Consider the following 21,348-nt stretch of genomic DNA (forward strand, 5'->3'; position numbering starts at 1 on the left):
GATTTTTACCAAGTTACTTCTGTATTGAGCTCAATAATTGTGTTTGGCTAAAGAATATCTTCCAAAAAGGAGAACATACTATTTCCTTGGTAGTTTGGTTCAATGGTTAATCAAACTCACCACTGAAAAAGAATGCCTAATTTCTAATTATAATGTGCTTGGCTTCAATTTGCAGCCACTGGCTTTTGTTATATCTTTCTCTATTAGACTTCAGACCAAATTAGTAACCAGTATTTTCTCCCCATGAACGTACACACTGTAATCAACTCACCGCTCAAGTCTCCTTTTTTGATAAACTAAATAAATTAAAACAACAAGGAGTCCAGTGGCACTTTAAGACTAACAGATTTATTTGGGCATAAGCTTTCGTGGGTAAAAAATCTCACTTCTTTAGATGCAACATATTTGAAGAGGTGAGGTTTTTTACCCACGAAAGCTTATGCCCAAATAAATCTGTTAGTCTTTAAGATACCACCAGACTCCTTGTTGTTTTTGTGGATACAGATTAACACGGCTACCCCCGATAAATAGATTAAGTTCTTTAAGTCTTGCGGTAAAGGCATTTATCCCAGCCCTCAAATAGTTTTCGTGGCTCGTTTCTGCATCCTCTCCAATTTTTCAAAATAAATTTTAAAAAATATGGGCATGAGAACTATACACAGTATTCTACTATCAGTCTCATCAATGCCATATATAGTGGGAAAATAATCTCCCTACTCCACTGTTTATACATCCAAGGCTCGCACTAAACCTTTTTGCCACAGCATTGCACCAAGAGCTCATGTTCAGTTCATGCTCAAAACGAATTGCTTTCTCACTATGATACCTAAATCCTTTTCAGAGTTACTGTTTTCTAAGATATAGTCCCCCATTCTGTAGGAACAGTCTACAGTCTTTGTTCCTACATTAGGGCTGTCAATTAATCGCAGTTAACGCAAGCGATTAATACAAAACAAATTAACTAGGTTAAAAAATAGTCATGACTAATTGCAGTTTTAATTGCACTGTTAAACAATAACAGAATACCAATTTAAATTTATTATAAATATTTTTGGGTTTTATTGCATTTTAAAATATGTTGATTTCAATTACAACACAGAATACAAAGTGCATGGTGCTCACTTTATATTATTTTTTATTACAAATATTTGCACTGGAAAAAAGATAAAATAAATGGTATTTTTCAATTCACCTCATACAAATACTATAGTGCAATCTCTTTATTGTAAAAATTCAATGTGCAGCCACTTACAAATGTAGAATTATTTTTTTCATAACTACACTCAAAACCAAAACAATGTAAAAAACTTACTCCCAGGGGAATTCTGCGCCACTGCGTGAATGCTTAATTAACGAGCAGTGTGTTTCTTAAATTTTTTGCATAGGAAAAAAAGTTTGTGCCAGAAAATTGCTGCAGTTAGGCCTTTTGCCCACCAGAGGGCGCTGTGGCAATAGAACAGAGCAGCAGCTCCTGGCCAGCTAGGGAAGAGAAAGAGCCTACCTCCTTCACTGCGACTGTCAGGACAGGTCAGGAGATGGGGGATACCGGGGGGAAGGGGGGTGTCAGATAGCATGGGGCTGCTGGGGGCGGGGTCAGACAGTGGTTTCACAAGGGCTAGTGGAGAAGGACAAACTGGGGCAGGGGCTGAATGGGAGTGGAGGTGCAGGGCCACACTGGGACTGGGGAGGAGGTGCAGGGCCACATAGAGATAGGGGATGGCTGAGTGGGGGCATAGAGACAGATGGGGACAGAGGGAGGGGGTGCAGGGCCACATGGGGATGGGGGAGTGGGTGAGGGACACATGTAGACTGGGGGTGCAAGTACACATGAGGGTGCAGGAACACATGTAGACAGGGGCAGATGGTGCCTGACTGAATGTGAGAGGCTAGGGGTCAGCCAGGATCTGCACGGGGGAAGCTCCCTAACAATTCCTTCCCATCCCTCCACCCCCCAAAAAAACCTGTTCCATACTTTTCCTACCCTACCCTACCACACTCCAAGTTCACACCCAGGTTCCTTCCTAGCAATTACTTCCCTCTCCCTCAGCTCCTTCGTTACCCCTGACTCCTCCAACCCTTTGCACAGTTTCTGAGGGATGCGGGAAATACAGTTCTGTATTACAGTTTAAATGAATTATTACTCAGAGTTCTGTATTAATATGCCTAGTAAGGAATCTATTTGTAAAAAATATTTCCTGAATCTTTTTTGTTGTCTGTATTGTTACAGACACATTTGCTGACAGGTATTTTGAAATAAATGACCAAAAATAATTGAAACTGGTGTCATTATATTGACAAAATACGCAGAATTTTGCAGAATCTGAAAATACTGTGCGCAGAATTTTTAAATTTTTGGTGCAGAATTCCCCCAGGATGAAACTCTAGAACCTACAAGTTCACTCAGTCCTACTTTTTGTTCAACCAATCACTAAAGCAAACTAGTTTGTTTATATTTATGGGAGATAATCCTGCCTACATCTTATTTACAATGTCACTTGATAGTGAGAACAGGCGCTTGCATGGCACTGTTGTAGCTGGCATTGCAAGGTATTTATGTTCCAAATATGATAAACATTTTTTCATAACTACACTCAAAAACAAAACAATGTAAAACTGTCCCTTCATGCTTCGACTTGTAGGCTCTAAAATTTCACATTATTTTGTTTTTGAGTGCAGTTATGTAAAAAAAATTTCTTCATTTCTAAGTTGCACTTTCACAATAAAGAGATTCCACTACGGTAACTGTATGTGGTGAACTGAAAAATACTATTTCTTTTATCTTTTTTATGGTGCAAATATTTGTAATTAAAAATATTATGGTGAGCAACATACCACTTTGTATTCTGCGCTGTAACTGAAATCAATATATTTGAAAACGTAGAAAAACATCCAAAATACTTATAATAAATTTAAATTGGTGTTTTATCATTGTTTAACAATGCAATTAAAACTGTGATTAATCGCAATTTTTTTAATCTCACAATTGTGATTATTTTTAATAATTTGACAGTCCTGTCCTTGATGTTGTCCTTGTATTTGTCTGTGTTAAAAAACAGTTTGAATGAGCCCAGCTTATCAAGCGATACAAGTCACTCTGACTGCCTTTTCCTCATTATTCGGTATCACTATCTTTGAATCATACATAAACTGTATTATCCGTAATTTTTTTATTAAAAATAAAAAATATCATTAATAAAAATGTTGAGTACCATCTGGCCTGTTATCAATCTCTGCGGACTTTTACTAGAAACATCCCCATTCAATGACGATCCTCCCTATTGATAACTTTCTTTGAGATCTCTGTTAGTCAGTTCTCAGTCCTTTGAACTTGTGCTTTGATATTATATAGTGTTTCTTTTTAATCAGAAAGTTATGTGGTACTAAGCCAAACTCTTTACAGTCGTTTAAGTATATTACATCTAACTGATAATCTCATTAACAAAATAAAGTCAGGTTTATTTGACAAAAACTACTTTCCAAAAATCATGGTAGCTAGCATTAACTGTACTCTCATTTTTTCATTCTTTATAGATTGAATCCTATATTGGCTTTTCCATTAATTTTGCATGGGACTGATGTCCAGCTAATTGCTCCATAATTGCCTGGGTCATTCCTCATGCCCTTTTTGAATACTAGCACATTAAGCACTCTTCTAATGTTCGGGAATTTACTTTGTATTCCAAGATTTATTAAAATCTATCAGCAGGCCAGATATCTCTTCACCCAACTCTTTTAGGGCTCTTGGGTGCAAGTTACCCAGGCCTGCTAATTTTAAAATATTTATCCCTACTAGATGCTGTTTGACATCCTCATTTCATTACAAATGGAGGATCCTGATTTAAAACAACAATCTAAAATGCTAATTTTAAGCAATATTTACACTGGCGTTGTCAGTCTACAGTAAGAGTTTTCACTGATGCAGCTACACCATTGTATGGTCATGAATGACTAAAATATCCTGTACATACAATGCCCAAGCCAGTTAAATATCTTATTTTTTATTAGCTGACAATAGCAAACATCAAAACCATTTTCTTCTGATTTAGCATCACAAACATACTCTTTATGGAAGGATCCCAGTAAATGGCAAACATATTTTTTTTGAAAAGGCCAAAAAAAGCCAAACTTAGAGATTCTGTCTGTTAGTTTCCAAGACAGGAAATGGTATAATATATTGATGCTATTTTAAAAACTAGTTATTATTTTTAACATCACCTCCCTAGGGGTTCAGAAATCTGAATTTTATACTTCTTTGTTTCTGTTAGGGTGAATGACATCACAAATACAATACTTAACAAAAGAAAAAAGTGAAGTTCAGATTTCTTAAGATCTTGATATGAAGACTATCTCAGGTTTTATTAAAATTGGGAACGTAATAAATACCCAATTAGAAAAAAAACAAATATATCCAATATTTTGTTGATATTTATGTCCATAAAGATTTAAAAATAAACAAAGAGTATGAAAACCAAACACAATGAGATGGATAGGAAATGGGCAACATTTTACAGGGTGTTAATTTTGATGTAGTATCATGAGAATACTGCAATTCTTTCCTCCTTTCATCTCCTCCACATTTTATAAGTTCTTCTATTAGAACTTTTTCTTCCTTAGTCAGCAGCACTAGCAAGGACCAAGTATATATCTGCTCCTGAACATCGAACTAATTCAGCAGCAGCAGCTGAGGCCCATACTGTTCATGCACAGGACACTTTGGTGCAGTAGAAGCTACTAAACAAAACTGTAGAATTATATCAGATTAACTCTGCTGTCCTGCATGTGCTACTGCGGAAGCATTGCGCATAGAAGAAAACAGCACAGAAGCAATTCAGGAGTAAGGGAAAGAGATGTGGAAGGAACACGCACACAGAGCAAAAGGAGATAATGCCCATACAATTACTAACTAAGTTCAAGACTGTGACACACTTGCAGTGTGTTTTTGGATCTGCTTTCTCTGAAATGCGTTTATTCTAAATAAATAATACTTTGCTTTATATGGGCGTTTTGATTACTGGATATGATACCACTGTCATTGTTCTTAGAGAAAGAAAAACTGCAGGTCCTGAACACAAGTCAGACCTCCTGAAGTAATCATGGGTAGTACCAAGAGATGGAAGACCAAGAACAAGCCTGAGAGTGGAAGAATTGAACATTTACTATATCTTGAAGAAAAAATAGCTTTCCTCTCCCATCCCCCTATGACAACCTGGGAAGTTTATCTGGAAAGTGGTCAAGTGCCAATGCACCTCTGCTGCTGCTGCTGTGGAGGCAGCAGAATGACATTTCCAAGAATCTGATCTGTGTAGCTACCGCTACCCCTAGTATTCTGAGCAGCAAGAGTGAAACTGATCAGATTCTTTACATTTCAGTTCACCTCATGTGAAAGTTACCGATAGCAGAGAGATAGACTGTCCTCCTCTACTGAAGGAGCACTCTGCAGTGGGATGAGAGAGATAAAAGATGTTCCTTTTCCACACCCACTACAACCAGCAGAGGACAGACTGTGTGTCTGTTGTCCAAAGTTTCATCAATCTTTCAACAATGAAATATACAAGACTTTAACTGGTTTCACTCTTTCTACTAATTACGGAGCAGTAGCTAAAATGATCAAAAGCTTTAATCTCATTCTGCTACAAAAAACTGAGCAGCAGCAGCAGCAAGCAAAAGGAAGGAGGCAAGGAAGAAAAGACAAAAAAGATCAACACACATCAGTTTGGAGAAGACAGTGGAGTTCCTCTCTCTAGAAAGCAGAGGATGTAGAAGAGTGGTAAACTCAACTTTTCACAGTAGGCAGACTGAGGAGAGAAATGTGGAACTCCTTGCTTTCTCAGCAGCCAAAGAAGCATTCTCCAGATGTACCTGATACATCAACTCATAAGATTAAACTCTGCAGCAGGGTCTAAGAATAATGTCTTGGTGGGAAGCAAATCTGTACCCTCCCCACACATAAAAACAATTCTCAAAAAGCTCTGGGTTTATCTCTGCCCATGGGCACCACTGGCTCCCCTTCCCCGACACATTGTATCATTCTCTACTTAGTGTATTTTTCAGGCTCTAACTTAAGTTTCTTCATCATCACTTGGCTTCCATTTGTAAACAAGTTACTTCAGTGCTTTCTAGACTTCAGCATTAAATGTACAGCAAAGTTCAATTCATGATTTAAGTTTTCACAGTTATATGTGCATTCATTCAGTTTTCTAGTGTAATATACTTAAAAGACCATTCAAAAATAATCTGACAGCTGCTTACTTCCATAGGTCAAGCTGGGACGTGATTTTTATCTTTCTAAAATTCTGAGGGGGCGGGGAGTCTGAATTTTTATTTTTTAATTACAATAGCACTGCAGAAAACTCATGACTAGTCCAGGGTACAGTGGAGGTGTTGACAGAAGAAAGACTGCATCATGTGAGAAAACTTATGGCAAAAGCAGGGGTTCTTAACACCTCCGTCTAAAGCATGGAGAAAGCATTGCATCACTGAAAACCAAAAAAGCTAAGAAAATTCATGTTTAAGGAAACATACTCAGAGATTTATCAACAGTTACTGAACCAAAAATGCTATATACAGGCAACTGATTAACTAGCAAGTAATTAACAAATTCACTGTGTGCATTTTGTTCATGATTTTGAAAAATAATCATTATGGTGTGATGACTGCATTTCCTTCACCATCCCCCAGCACCTTACTTAGTGCTCCCTTTGGCCAAACCGTAGGCTGTTCAAGACTTCATCTTAAGATGATGAACTACATAAGGTCTATAATTTTTATTGCTAATAAGTACTGGACCCTCAAAACTGAGGTCTTTTACATGATTATAATCATGATTCTTTTCCAAAAGATCTATCAGAGACCAGGAGGTACATATGAAGGGATTTAGAAGCTATGCACAGCATCTAAATTACTTGAAGTATGTGTCAGTCAAACACACTTCTAAACTTAGGACTGTAGGACTGATTGTTATTGAAAAATTATTTTTAGGTAAAGATAATAAAAAAAGACAGAATAGAGTCCACGCCATGATGCAACCAAACTATATGATAGGATTCCTTAATCTCATTATACTTCGCTTTAAATGTACCATTAGCTTGAAATAGTTTAAGATAAATGAATCAGAACTATCTCCAGGTGTTATTCCTACCACAGAGTCTTTTTGATAATATTTATGGTTTCCTGTTGTACATTTTTCTCCCCTTTAGCTGTCTGGAAAAAAACCCCCACAAACACACACAAAATAACAGGGAAAAACAGCGATATTGTCTACACAAAGCATTGACAAATGAAAAAAATTCTGAAAAAATATCTAATTTTTTTAGTTTTAGTAATCTTAGATTACTTGTAGTAACAGTACTTAAAACAATTCAAACAAGTGTAATTTTTAAGTTGACAGTGTACTTTTCACATTAGCTCCCCCAATAAGCGGAACAATATGATAGTTGACAAAGTGACACAATCAACCACACTTTACGATTAGAAGTTAACTATTCCACAAATTGCGGGTGCAACAAGTGGAAGGCCAATTATCATGGAGGAAAAGATGTTTTTAGAATTGATTTTCCAAAACATCAAACATTCAACACCAATAGTTTTCGGTTTTGCTACAGCTACCCTTTTACACAATTTCAATACTAGAGCCATCCTAAAGGAGCAGAGTGAGGGTTTGTAAATTCAAATTACTTACCTTCATTTTTTTTAAATGTGCTGAGAAAGGATAAACAACTTTTAATGATTTTCCCACATTAAACAGACAAGCTTTGGGGATTATTTTTAATACAAAGAAAAACAAACAAGCCAACAAAACAGCATGCATAGGCAGTGAGATTTTAGAAAAGGGAGTAGAAAGAGATAAAGTCATAGCCATGTCTCTGTGTCTGAACCCTAAGTTAGAGATGTTTACAAATATTAAGTACACAGGTTCTAGGCTTGGTTGTAGAAAAAAGCAGAGTGGGGCAGTACCCTCTTTACGGTTTTGCGGATATGGGCTTTAAAGTTAATTGATGTTTAATGGGATACAATCAACTTAAAAAAATCATACTTCTGTCTGAAATTATTTTTTACAAGTAATACGGTATTACCAAAAAAATAGAGAAAAAATTAAACTGTTTCAGTTTATTTATATTCACATTTAACAGTAATTTGTGAATACCCATTTTCATTTTTCTATGTAAATTAGACCCCAATCCTGCAAATATAGACAACATGCAGAAGTTTATTCATGTTAGTCCTAATAAGTCAGTAGGACTATTAACCTGGGAAAAATTAACCATATGCTTGCTTAGTCAGTTCCCCATCTGCTCCCCACATTCCTGTAGATTTTTTTTTAACTCAACAATAGAGGAGAAAGATATTTTAAAAGTAGGAGTATGTTATTGTAAAAGCACAAAAATTGAAGAGGAACTCAGGAACAAGTATAGTACCTGAAACTACTTTCCACTAATAGTTGGAAAGTTACTAGGATTTCAGTTGAATGAGTCCCTTTAAAAGTAGAACTGAAATAATATTTTTAAATAAATCTATAAATCAGTTTCTGATTATTATCCTTTTTGCTGCAGGAACCTTGTATGTGTTCTTGCCTTGAGTACATCTCAAATCTTGACTAACAAAATACTTTCCTAGACTTTAAATTATAAATGACAATATTTTAAAAATAAACTAAAAGATTTTTTTCTTCCAAAAGTCCTGGCTCTGAGACTTCTGTGTCTCAGAGGAAACAGTGCCACAACTATCACCCAAAGGAGAACAATCCTTTAAGCAGTAGCGATGTCAAATGAGGTAGAGGGCATATATTGTTGAAAATATGAAACTCAGCAGGAGAATGGCAAACTGATTTTAAACTAGCCTTGCAAAATGTTATTTTCCTGTTGACATAAGCTATGAAAATTAATTTGGTTTGGAAAGTAAAAATCTCATTAGCTATTTCATCATATCAAGGGTGGATGAGCACGCTTTTTATGTAACTTGGTAAACTTCTAGGATTTTACAAAGTTGTTTTAAATAACTGTGATACAAAAGTGTACTCTTCATTTAAATCTACACATGTATTCTAATGAAGATTTGGGATTTTAGAGCCTGTGAATACTTACTACTAGATGGTGCACTTACTATCATGAGTAGCACCTCTAACTAAAATCCAACTATTCACAATAATACAAATTACTCAACTAGGAAATATTTGCAGAAAAAGGCTTTCACTCTTAAAAACAAACAAAAAGGACAACAAGAGAAACCCAATGAAAAATTTCTCTTTAATCAAAACTAACGTCATTGTTAACCACTTCAATGCTGAATGAAAAACCAGATACATGCAATATAAGACCTTGTCCACTGTATGTATTGATCTTCCACTCATGTGAAGTCAAGTTAAACTATAGGCTTGCACAGTCGCTTTTCATTTTGGTTTTGATTTGAGACCCAAATACAACTCCCTCCTCTGTGAGAAAAAGAAAAACACCACACAACTAAAAAGTGTTAGACCAGCGGACCTAATATTTTATATTTGTTTAAATTCTATTTCTGAGCTGTCACCTGAATTTAATCAGTAAGTTACATAAACCAATGTAAAGTTATTATCAAAACTGCAGAAGTGAAAGCATTTCTGAGATCCTTCTACAATTTTAGCCCATGGCATCAGCTGCCCATCTGCCTCTACTTTAAGTCAATATGACCAAAATAGAAACACCTACCTCAAAGAAGGGAAAATAAATGTGACCTTAAAATATAAACATAAATAAAATGCACTTTTTAAACGTGAAGTATAATTAATTTAATTAGTATATTACCACAAATATTAAGGAGTTAGGTGTTGAAAGTAATGCAGCACTGCTTACAGATTCAAAATTCAAGTATTTCAGATGTTCCTTTTTAGTCCTCCCAAAAGTGTCTTCAAAACCAGTTATAAAGCGCATGATCTTTAGGCACAGGAAGTCAGTGCCAAATTCTGCAGAGGGGAGGGAGGCCAAAGTCACAGATTTTGCCATAGATTTTGGCATTGGTTATGTTCAAAGCCCAAATCATGCAAAGTGTTTTGCACCCCTCTATAGTTCATTCCAAGGTTCGGGGCTTTGGTTAATACATTTTTTGAATACTCTTATCAGTGATGCCTGAAGCTCAATTATAAAAGCATAGTTTAAAATGTGACAGAAAAAAAACCCACTGAGCAACCCCCAATACCAATATCTGCTCACAACAGAGGGGAAATGATTTAAAATGTTGTGACTTGATCCTTCATTTCTTGTCCACTCAAAATTCCCTTTTACATCAAAGGTTTTAAATTTAGAACCCACGAGTCCCATGCCTTTCTTTTCTAAAAGAACCCTCAGTTTAAATCTTTATAGCTGTAGACAGAAGCTTTGTGAAGCAAAGTCTCCATATTTGAGTATTCATTTGGCTGGCTGTGTAGAGTTTGTTTTTCAATATGAAATTGAAAACTTTTGCTCATATGTCCCAAGGGTGTTTGAGCAGCGATTCCAAATCAATGTGTTCTTACATAACGCTGTTCTTATGGCAACAATGCTCTTTTACCCATCCTACAACACATATACATAGTCTGACTACAAACTCAGTTGGAAATCAATTTCTAGTGTCTGATTTAAATTTCTCCCCAACCCCAATTGTCAAATTACTATTTCCTCCATTTAAAGTTCATTAAATTATGTAATGGGTAATATACTCAAAGATCAGATGTATTCCATTTGACTGTTCCTAACTATTTTTTCCCATATTCTCTAACTCAGTTGTCTCAACCTTTCCGGACTATTATACCCCTTTCAGGAATCTATGTTTGTCTTGCATATCCCCAAGTTTCACCTCACTTAAAAACTACTTACATAATCAGACATAAAAATACACCTCTACCCTTATATAACGCTGTCCTCAGGAATCAAAACATCTTACTGCGTTATAGGTGAAACCACATTATATTGAACTTGTTTTGGTCCGCTGGAGCACGCAGCCCTGCCCCCCCGGAGCGCCGCTTTATCGCATTATATCGGAATTCGTGTTCTATCGGGTTGCGTTATATTGGGGTAGAGGTGTACAAAAGTGTCACAGCACACTATTATTGAAAAATTGCTTTCTTTCTCATTTTTACCATATAATTATAAAATAAATCAATTGGAATATAAATACTGTATTTACATTTCAGTGTATAGAGCAGTTTAAACAAGACATTGCCTGTATCAAATTTTAGTTTGTACTGACTTCGCTAGTGCTTTTTATGTAGCCTGTTATAAAGGTACGGAAATATGTAGATGAGCTAATGTACCCCCTGGAAGACCTCTACCTACCCCAAGGGGTACACATACCCCTGGCTGAAAATCACTGATCTAACTACTTTACAAAAAATCTATATTCTAATTTTAGTTGGTAGCGGTAATCTGCTGGGCACTCCACTCTACTATAAACCAAATTTAATTGTTACTTGTACTTAAAAAGTATCAAATTACTTCACTAAATAAACCCATAGCTTATCCGTACATCAGGAGAAGACAACAGGCTTCAGGATCTAATAAAAGGGTGGCCAACCTGTGGCTCCAAAGCCACATGCTGCACTTCAAAAGTCAATATGCGGCTCCTTGTATAGGCACCGACTCTGGGGCTGGAGCTACAGGTGCCAACTTTCCAATGTGCCGGGTGGCAGGAGGGGTGCTCACTGCTCAGCCCCTGGCTCTACCCCAGGGCCTGCCCCCACTCCACCCCTTCCCCTGAGCCTGCAGTGCCCTCGCTCCTCCCCACCTCGTAGCCTCCTGCACACCATGAAACAGCTGATTGGAAGGGGGAGGGAAGGAGGGGGAGGCACTGATCATTGGTTGGGATGCGCTGGGAGCAGGGTGGGGGAGCTTCTGGGGGGCTGCTGATGCATTACTGTGGCTCTTTGGCAATATACATGGGTAAATTCTGGTTCCTTCTCAAGCTCAATTTGGCCACCCCTGCTCTAATACTAGGGGAGTTAGTAGGCAGATCTTGGCAAATCTGTACCACCAGAACATTTGAATAGACCCCGAAATCTTTTTATTTACTTATTAACATTATTTTTATTTATTTTCTCTGGAATCTGGACCTTGACTATACCTTAACCAAGAAATTTGGACCTTCACAAAAAAATAATGGACTATTCCTGCTCTAATATGCAGTTTTAATTGATAAGTACACCATTCTGAACAATTTAAAACAGTGTTTCTCAAACAGGGATAAGAGTACCTCTAGGGGTACGCAGAGGTCTTCCACAGGATACATCAACTCATCTAAATATTTGCCTGATTTTACAACATGCTACATAAAAAGCACTAGTGAAGTCAGTACAAACTAAAATTTTGTACAATGACTTGTTTATACTGCTCTATATACTATACACAGAAATGTAAGTACAATATTTATATTCCAATCAATTTCTTTTATAATTATATGGCAAAAATAAGCAATTTTTCAATAATGGTGTGCTGTGAGACTTTATTTTTATGTCTGATTGTGTAAGCAGTTTTTAAAGTGAGGTGAAACTTGGGGGTACGCAAGACATATCAGACTCCTGAAAGAGGTACAGTAGTCTGGAAAGGTTGAGAGCCACTGATTTAAAAGACCATTACATACACACACACTTTTTTCTCACATGTATGTAAACAGGTATAGGAAATTACAGCTAATACCACATATTAGCTTTCAAATATGAATAATCAAATCTCCTGTTGGCCTCATAACAGGAATTCAATTTCCTTCCTCGTTACAAATGTAACTTTTTAACTTGACTATCTACTCCTGCAATGGCCAAGAGCAAAATAAGGTGACTCAGTCTCTGATCCTGCACTTTAACTGCACCTTTAGCTACTGGCCTCAAAGAAAAACTTGAGATACTGCTTCAACACCTTGACTGGCGGATGCCAATTTAGAGACCTTTTCCAATGTCGATGATGTCTTGATATCCCACATAAGTGCTGTGAAACAAAGATTGGGAAATTTGTGCCTGGTTTAACTGCAGTAGAAATACCATTTCTCAGCTACAAAGAAAACCCTCTGAATCTTCAGATTATTCCCTGATTAAAAATTGAATCCCTAAAAGTGTCTAAGGTGCGGGTGGGTAGTTGATAGGCAGCCTGCGGGCGAAAACTGGAGCACCAGATGCTTCTGAATGGACAGCGAAATCTTATTTACTTTTTATCATTGTTAGTATTTTTTTATTATTTTGTCTAAAGTCTAGACCTTGACCCTGAAATTTGGTTCCTGACAAAAAATAATTGACTACCACGGTCTAAGGGGTGTTGAGGTGTGCGGATGTGTATGTAACAACGGACAGAAAGGGCGGTAGGAAACACGAGAGCTTCAATGGAGGAGAGAGACTTGCATGGCCTGGAGAAACCAGTGGATTCGCTTCCCTCTTAGTATAAACACCACAGCACTACATGAAGTTAGACACCACCAACCATTCCCCCGACACAGAAAAGAAATTCTCCCTCCCAAGGAGAAATCTCCCTTCCATTCTCCCCATCCCACCTGCACACAGACCCTCCCCGTCCATCTCCCCGGCCCCATAGGCAAGAACGGGATTTCCGCGCTGCGCCCTCTCCCTGGCAGTGGCACGCCCCTGCCGTCAAACCCGGGGAGATGCCCTGTCCCTCCTCCCCAAGGCAGAGAGATCCCCCCAGCCGCCGAGGGGGAGCCCGAAGCCCACCCGAAGCCGGGGAAGGACGATTCCTCCCCGCGCTGCCCAGGCACAGCCCCACGGGGGTGGCGGACGGGCGAGTCGCGCACGCAGCGAAGGGGCCAGGCCCAGGAGCGCCTCTTCCCCCCCTACCCGCGCCCATCCGCGGCAGCGGCTACTGACCTCGCTGTTAAAGGCTTTCACGGCCTCCATGTTGAGGCAGAAGCAGGGGCCGGGCGGCTCGTCTCCGCTGATGGCGGCTGGGCTGGGCCAGGGAGGGGGCTGGTCTCTCTCAGGGTCCGCCGGGCCTCCTCGCCATGGCGGGTGGCGCAGGGGGCGCGGGACCCGTGGCCCGCTCGTTTCCGTCTCCTCCCTGCCCCGCTCGGCCTCCTCGCCCCGCTTCCCGCCCTGCGGCGCCGGCTTCGCGGGCCCGGCCTGGCTGGGACGAGATGGAGGGACACGGCGCAGCAGCTGCACAGACAGACAGCGCGGACACCAATATGGCGGACACCCGGGCTCCAGGCAGCGCAGCTCGGGGGAGCCGAGAGCAGCGGAGACGGCGGCGGCCAGAGCGGCCCCTGGCGGTCGCGCGCGCACCAGCCCGGCCCTCGCAGAGCAGGGACCATAGAGGTGGCGTCCAGAACGTCGCTCTGGCAAAAGCGCCTGCTCCCTTGGGGGCCTGCGCCTCCTGCAGGCGGAGGCTGAGTACTGCAGGCAGCGGGCAGAAAGAAGAGGGTTCGTCATCACATGTTACTGCCCAGGGAGCTCGCTCTGTAGCCCCGCGGGTGTGATGGGAAAGCGGGGGGCAAAGCGAAGGAGACAAAGATCAGATTATTTCATGTGAGAAGCAACTTAATTTCTGCCCCGCCCCCTTAACATTTCCTGTGGCAGGCTCACGAATCCCTCGGCGGCATTTCCCACAGCACGTCCCGGCACAGTGTGTGTGCGGGGAGACAAACTAACGGACCCCGAGTGAAGAGGGAATTTTGACCAAGAACAGCAGAGCAAGAACTGCATCCTGGCGCCTGCCCTGGGATTGTAGATTGCTGCACCAGGCCCACTGTGCTTTCCGTCTAGAAATAAGGATGGATCACACGCACCAGTTACCGAGACTGAGCAGAAAAAGTCCAGTGCGCTTTTCCAATGTTTTCATCAACACCACGTTTTGCCTTTCGCGATTAGAGGCTACTGCTATCCATTTAGAGCCTCTGTTATACCACATCAAATTAGATTTATGTGCATTAGTAATTATTGCAACAAGGCATTTCATTCTGTAGTTAAGGTGGGCTGAAATGTGGTTAGTGGGGAAGGAGGGAGAAAAATGTTTTTAAAAACGGAAGAGGAGAATTGTTAAAAGATCAAGATGAACTTTGAGGCAGAAGCTGAGCTAAAATGATTATAAAGTGAAATTGACTTTCTAGTACAGCAATGATATTGTCATGAATGCATTTAAAAAGAGATGTGTCCTTTTCAGACAGCCCTTCCTTGAAGGAATCATAGAATATTAGGTTTGGAAGGGACTACAGGAGATGATCTAGTCCAGCAGTCCCCAACAGTGGTGCCCTTGGGCACCATGGCACCCACGGGGGCATCTAAATGCGCCTGCATCCTGGCAGTGGTTGAGCATCCGCCAAAATGCTGCAGCAACACCTCTTGCCACTGACAAGCGTTGTCATTGCTGAAATGCCACAGAAATTCAGCGGACGCTTGACTGCTGCCACGATCCTTTTTCTGGCGCTCACCAGACGAAAAGCTTGGGGACCACTGATTTAGTCCAACTCCCTGCTCAAAGCAGGGCTGATCCCCAGACAGATCTTTACACCAGTTCTCTAAACAGCCCCCTCAGGAACTGAACTCACACACATGAATTTAGCAGACCAATGCTCAAACCACTGAGCTATTCCTCTCCCCAAATGCTGGTGATAGCTAAAAAGAACATGAAAAGAAGGAAGAACAAAACTGCAATCTAGATTGTCTGTGTTTGTACAGCATTTTAGTAGCACAGGACCATTTTCCAATATGATATAATAAAGTAAACCTTATTTAAAAAAAAAAAAAAAAGGTCCTAGCTAGATCTGAGTCTTCCCATTTTTTGTTGTTTAAGAAAGTTTTTCATATCCCTCCATGTGTAGAAATGCCCCGCTTTCTATGTGACTCTGTCACTGGGTAACAGTGAAACTGGCTATACATAGAGACCTTGACCCTACAAACTTGAATCTATACACATGCCTAAGGCCCCTGAAGTCTATGGGACTACTCATGTAGATAAAGGTAAGCTGGTACATAAGGGCTGGCAAGATCAGGCCTAAAGTGATGCCAAATGGTTAAAGCAGCATTTTCTCTTTAGTTTTTCAGTTATAGCAAGAGCTAGGATTACAGTTAACAGTTGAAAATTGTTCAGGTTTTTTAAATTTGAAAGCAGCTTCTGTTATAAGTCCTTTAAGCATGTATGCTGGAGGATAAACATTAGGGTTATAATTATAACCCTAAAAGTGTTATACTGTTAAAATGAATGATATTAAAATGTCATGTTTTTATTTAATATACAACATGGTAACTAAGGAGGCTGAGGTCACTTGTTGAGCTGCTCTTTAAACTATTAGTATTTTAATTTGAGGTCAGCTTCTTGAGTAGAAAGCTAGCAGCAGAAGGAAAATGACTAATCCTAATACTTTAACTTCAAGTTTCTTCCTTGCATCTAGTAGATAAAGCTTTGCACATGTGGAAGGACTGCAGAAGAAGAATACTGACTAGAATTCTAGTCAATTTCCTCTCTCTTCCTTCCACGTGTAAAGCACTACTACTTCCAGACTAACACAGCTACCCTTCTGATACTTGACACCATGCAAGGCACTGCATTTAGCCGTATGGAGTGGAAATCCATCAACCTCATGAAGAAACTTGCACAAATACAGACAGATATCATCTTCCTTTCCAAATGCAAACGGACGGACATCAAACCAAATGGACTAAAGGTAAAAAATCCACTGCTATCTACATACTACAGAGACCACAGTGAGAGATTATGCCATACTCTATCAAAGAAACTGAGGAACCACCTGATCAGCATCCTATACAGCAAACAGGAAAACATCAAAAAAGAGCTCTCCAACCTGGAGAGCAGCAAAGAATCCTGTGGCACCTTAGACTAACAGACGTTCTGGAACATGAGCTTTCGTGGGTGAATACCCACTTCTTCAGATGCATGTGGTGGAAATTTCCAGGGGCAGTATATATATGCTAGCAAGCAAGCTAGAGATAACGAGGTCAGTTCAATCAGGGAGGATGAGGCCCTGTTCTAGCAGTTGAGGTGTGAAAACCAAGAGAGGAGAAACTGGTTCTGTAGTTGGCAAGCCATTCACAGTCTTTGTTCAATCCTGAGCTGATGGTGTCAAATTTGCAGATGAACTGAAGCTCAGCAGTTTCTCTTTGAAGTCTGGTCCTGAAGTTTTTTTGCTGCAGGATGGCCACCTTAAGGTCTGCAATAGTGTGGCCAGGGAGGTTGAAGTGCTCCCCTACAGGTTTTTGTATATTGCCATTCCTAATGTCTGATTTGTGTCCATTTATCCTTTTCTGTAGAGACTGTCCAGTTTGGCCAATGTACATAGCAGAGGGGCATTGCTGGCATATGATGGCGTATATTACATTGGTGGATGTGCAGGTGAATGAACCAGTGATGGTGTGGCTGATCTGGTTAGGTCCTGTGATGGTGTCGCTGGTGTAGATATGTGGGCAGAGTTGGCATCGAGGTTTGTTGCATGGATTGGTTCCTGAGCTAGAGTTATTATGGTGCGATGTGAAGTTACTGGTGAGAATATGTTTCAGGTTGGCAGGTTATCTGTGGGCAAGGACTGGCCTGCCACCCAAGGCCTGTGAAAGTGTGGGATCATTGTCCAGGATGGGTTGTAGATCCTTGATGATGCGTTGGAGGGGTTTTAGCTGGGGGCTGTATGTGATGGCCAGTGGAGTCCTGTTGGTTTCTTTCTTGGGTTTGTCTTGCAGTAGGAGGCTTCTGGGTACACGTCTGGCTCTGTTGATCTGTTTCCTTATTTCCTCGTGCGGGTATTGGAGACTCTCATTAATAACCAAACTTCCATACAAACGGACTTCACTAAAATAAGACAGGAGATCTACATTACTCACTTCACCTCTCTACAAAGGAAAAAGGACTATAAGCTGTCTAAACTCCTACCTGCCACATGGGGCCACAACCGTGGTACTCCCAACCCACCCAGCAATATCGTCAATCTATCCAACAACACACTCAGCCCAGAAGAAAAGTCTGTCATATCTCGGGGACTCTCTTTCTGCCCTGCCACCCCCACCAACATGATACAGTTTTGCGGTGATCTGGAAGCCTACTTTCGCCGTCTCCGACTCAAAGAATACTTTCAGGACGACACTGAACAGCGCACTGATACACAGGTACCCTCCCACCAACAACACAAGAAGAAGAACTCCACATGGACTCCTCCTGAGGGTCAAAATGACAGTCTGCACCTATACATTGAATGCTTCCGCCGACGTGCACAGGCAGAAATTGTGGAAAAACAACATCGCTTGCCTCATAACCTATGTTGTGCAGAACGCAATGCCATCCACAGCCTCAGAAACCATCCTGACATTATCATCAAAGAGGCTGATAAAGGAGGTGCTGTTGTCATCATGAACAGGTCTGACTACCAAAAGGAGGCCGCCAGACAACTCTCCAATACCAAATTCTACAGGCCATTTCCCTCAGATCCCACTGAGAAATACACAAAGAAACTGCACCATCTACTCAGGACACTCCCTACACTAACACTGGAACAAATCAACATACCCTCAGAGCCCCAACCAGTGTTTTTCTATCTACTACCCAAGATCCACAAACCCAGAAATCCTGGACGCCCCATCATCTCGGGCATTGGCACTCTCACTGAAGGACTGTCTGGATATGTGGACTCTCCACTCAGACCCTATGCCACCAGCACTCCCAGCTATCTCCATGACACCACTGATTTCCTGAGGAAACTACAATGCATTGGTGACCTTCCAGAAAACACCATCCTAGCCACCATGGATGTAGAGGCTCTCTGCACAAACATCCCACACACAGATGGAATACAAGCTGTCAGGAACAGTATCCCTGATGATGCCACAGCACAACTGGCTGCTGAGCTCTGTGCCTTTATCCTCACACACAACTATTTCAAATTTGATGACAATATATATCTCCAGATCAGTGGCACGGCTATGGGCACCCGCATGGCCCCACAATATGCCAATATTTTTATGGCCGACCTGGAACAACGCTTCCTCAGCTCTCGTCCACTCACGCCCCTTCTCTACCTACGCTACATTGATGACATCTTCATCATCTGGACCCACGGGAAGGAGACTCTGGAAAAATTCCACCATGATTTCAACAGCTTCCACCTCACCATCAATGTCAGCCTGGACCAATCTACACGGGAGGTCCACTTCCTAGACACCACGGTGCAAATAAGTGATGGTCACATTAACACCGCCCTATACCGAAAACCTACCGACCGCTATGCCTACCTTCATGCCTCCAGCTTCCATCCCGGGCACATCACACGATCCATTGTCTACAGCCAAGCACTGAGGTACAACCGAATCTGCTCTAACCCCTCAGACAGAGACCAACACCTACAAAATCTCCACCAAGCATTCTCAAAACTACAATACCCGCACGAGGAAATAAGGAAACAGATCAACAGAGCCAGACGTGTACCCAGAAGCCTCCTACTGCCAGACAAATCCAAGAAAGAAACCAACAGGACTCCACTGGCCATCACATACAGTCCCCAGCTAAAACCCCTCCAACACATCATCAGGGATCTACAACTTATCCTGGACAATGATCCCACACTTTCACAGGCCTTGGGTGGCAGGCCAGTCCTCGCCCACAGACAACCTGCCAACCTGAAACATATTCTCACCAGTAACTGCACACCGCACCATAGTAACTCTAGCTCAGGAACCAATCCATGCAACAAACCTCGATGCCAACTCTGCCCACATATCTACACCAGCGACACCATCAAAGGACTTAACCAGATCAGCCACACCATCACCGGTTCATTCACCTGCACGTCCACCAATGCAATATATGCCAGCAATGCCCCTCTGCTATGTACATCGGCCAAACTGGACAGTCTCTACGGAAAAGGATAAATGGACACAAATCAGATATTAGGAATGGCAATATACAAAAACCTGTAGGAGAACACTTCAACCTCCCTGGCCACACTATAGCAGACCTTAAGATGGCCACCCTGCAGCAAAAAAACATCAGGACCAGACTTAAAAGAGAAACTGCTAAGCTTCAGTTCATCTGCAAATTTGACACCATCAGCTCAGGATTAAACAAAGACTGTGAATGGCTTGCCAACTACAGAACCAGTTTCTCCTCCCTTGGTTTTCACACCTCAAATGCTAGAACGGGGCCTCATCCTCCCTGATTGAACTAACCTCATTATCTCTAGCTTGCTTGCATATATATACCTGCCCCTGGAAATTTCCACTACATGCATCTGACAAAGTGGGTATTCATGCACAAAAGCTCATGCTCCAAAACGTCTGTTAGTCTATAAGGTGCCACAGGATTCTTTGCTGCTTTTACAGATCCAGACTAACACAGTTACCCCTCTGATACTACTACTTGATAATCCTACAGAAACCTATTATAGTGAGTGTTGCCCTCTTTAAGGCGAAACGAAAAGAAAAACTAGTAAGAGAACAGAGAAAATATTTAGCACTTACCAATAGATATCGCTTTTTCTCTTCAAAATACTCTAAAAGCTACATTAAAATATAAAAAGGAGACCCTGTGCATGAAAGTGCAGAGAAGGCAGCCAGTGAGCATGCAGAGAGATGGGGGTGGAGGAAATAGACTCCCAAAGGGTATTAGGGAATGAATAGTTTGTGTAAGGTTAACAGAGGAGATGGAAGGAGACAGGCAGCTTTAAAAAAAAATGTTAAGAGCCAAAGTGGAGATACTTTACAAACATTATAAAATTATAAGTAATCTGACATTAAGTAAAATACCTACAGTATCAAGTTTTATATATATATATATATATATAAAGTGATGTTTTCAAATGTCAAACAAACAATCAGTTATGAAACTTTGGATGTCGTTTGTTTTTAAATACATACACAAGATTGATAACTTACTACATTTACAATAATCCTCACACTGACATTATTCCCTGCACTCACATTACTACACAATATTAACACTTCCTGTACCCAAAAGAGTTCAGTTGATACTAGCTTAGTCATACCAGTTAACCCCAGTTTCACAAAATATTATACCTCTTTCTGATTCTGCTTTTGCTAGCCAAAGCATAACTCAAGAAATTTTCACGACTGCTTAAAATAAACATGCCAAGCCCAGGGGTTTCTACTTTACCATACAGGAGCCCCAGCTTCAGTATCCACTGAAGCCCAGAGGCTTATTCCCTGAACCACATGGGGTAAGGTGTGGCCTATTTCTGAGAGCTTAACACCATTAAGGAAAAAATCCTTAGATTTGTCAATTGCTGTAATTCAGAGTGCCATTGTACTCCAGAAAAGTGACTGCAAAAATGATAGCCTTTTCCACAGCATATTTGCTTCCACATTCATAGCTGGCAACTCAGAAGTTTTTACTAGGGAGTGAGCTAGATTCTGTTATAAACTGTGCAGTATTAGAATTTTTCAGTAAGATTTAA

General features: G+C 40.7%; 1 protein-coding gene across 4 annotated transcripts in view; it reads right to left on the minus strand.

The window, feature by feature from the left end:
- Positions 1 to 14,386, minus strand: part of SCAF8 (SR-related CTD associated factor 8) — a 243,793-nt gene extending 229,407 nt beyond the window's left edge. For 3 of the 4 annotated variants that reach the window (XM_050949431.1, XM_050949430.1, XM_050949429.1), the window contains exon 1: positions 13,811 to 14,386. In XM_050949431.1, coding sequence (XP_050805388.1) covers positions 13,811 to 14,371 — 561 coding nt within the window. In that variant the 5' untranslated portion in view covers positions 14,372 to 14,386. The remainder of the gene's footprint in view (positions 1 to 13,810) is intronic. The other variant, XM_050949432.1, reaches the window with a different exon arrangement.
- Between the last annotated feature and the right edge of the window lie 6,962 nt (positions 14,387 to 21,348).

Source organism: Gopherus flavomarginatus, chromosome 4, assembly GCF_025201925.1.
Source record: "Gopherus flavomarginatus isolate rGopFla2 chromosome 4, rGopFla2.mat.asm, whole genome shotgun sequence".
NCBI lineage: Eukaryota > Metazoa > Chordata > Testudines > Testudinidae > Gopherus > Gopherus flavomarginatus.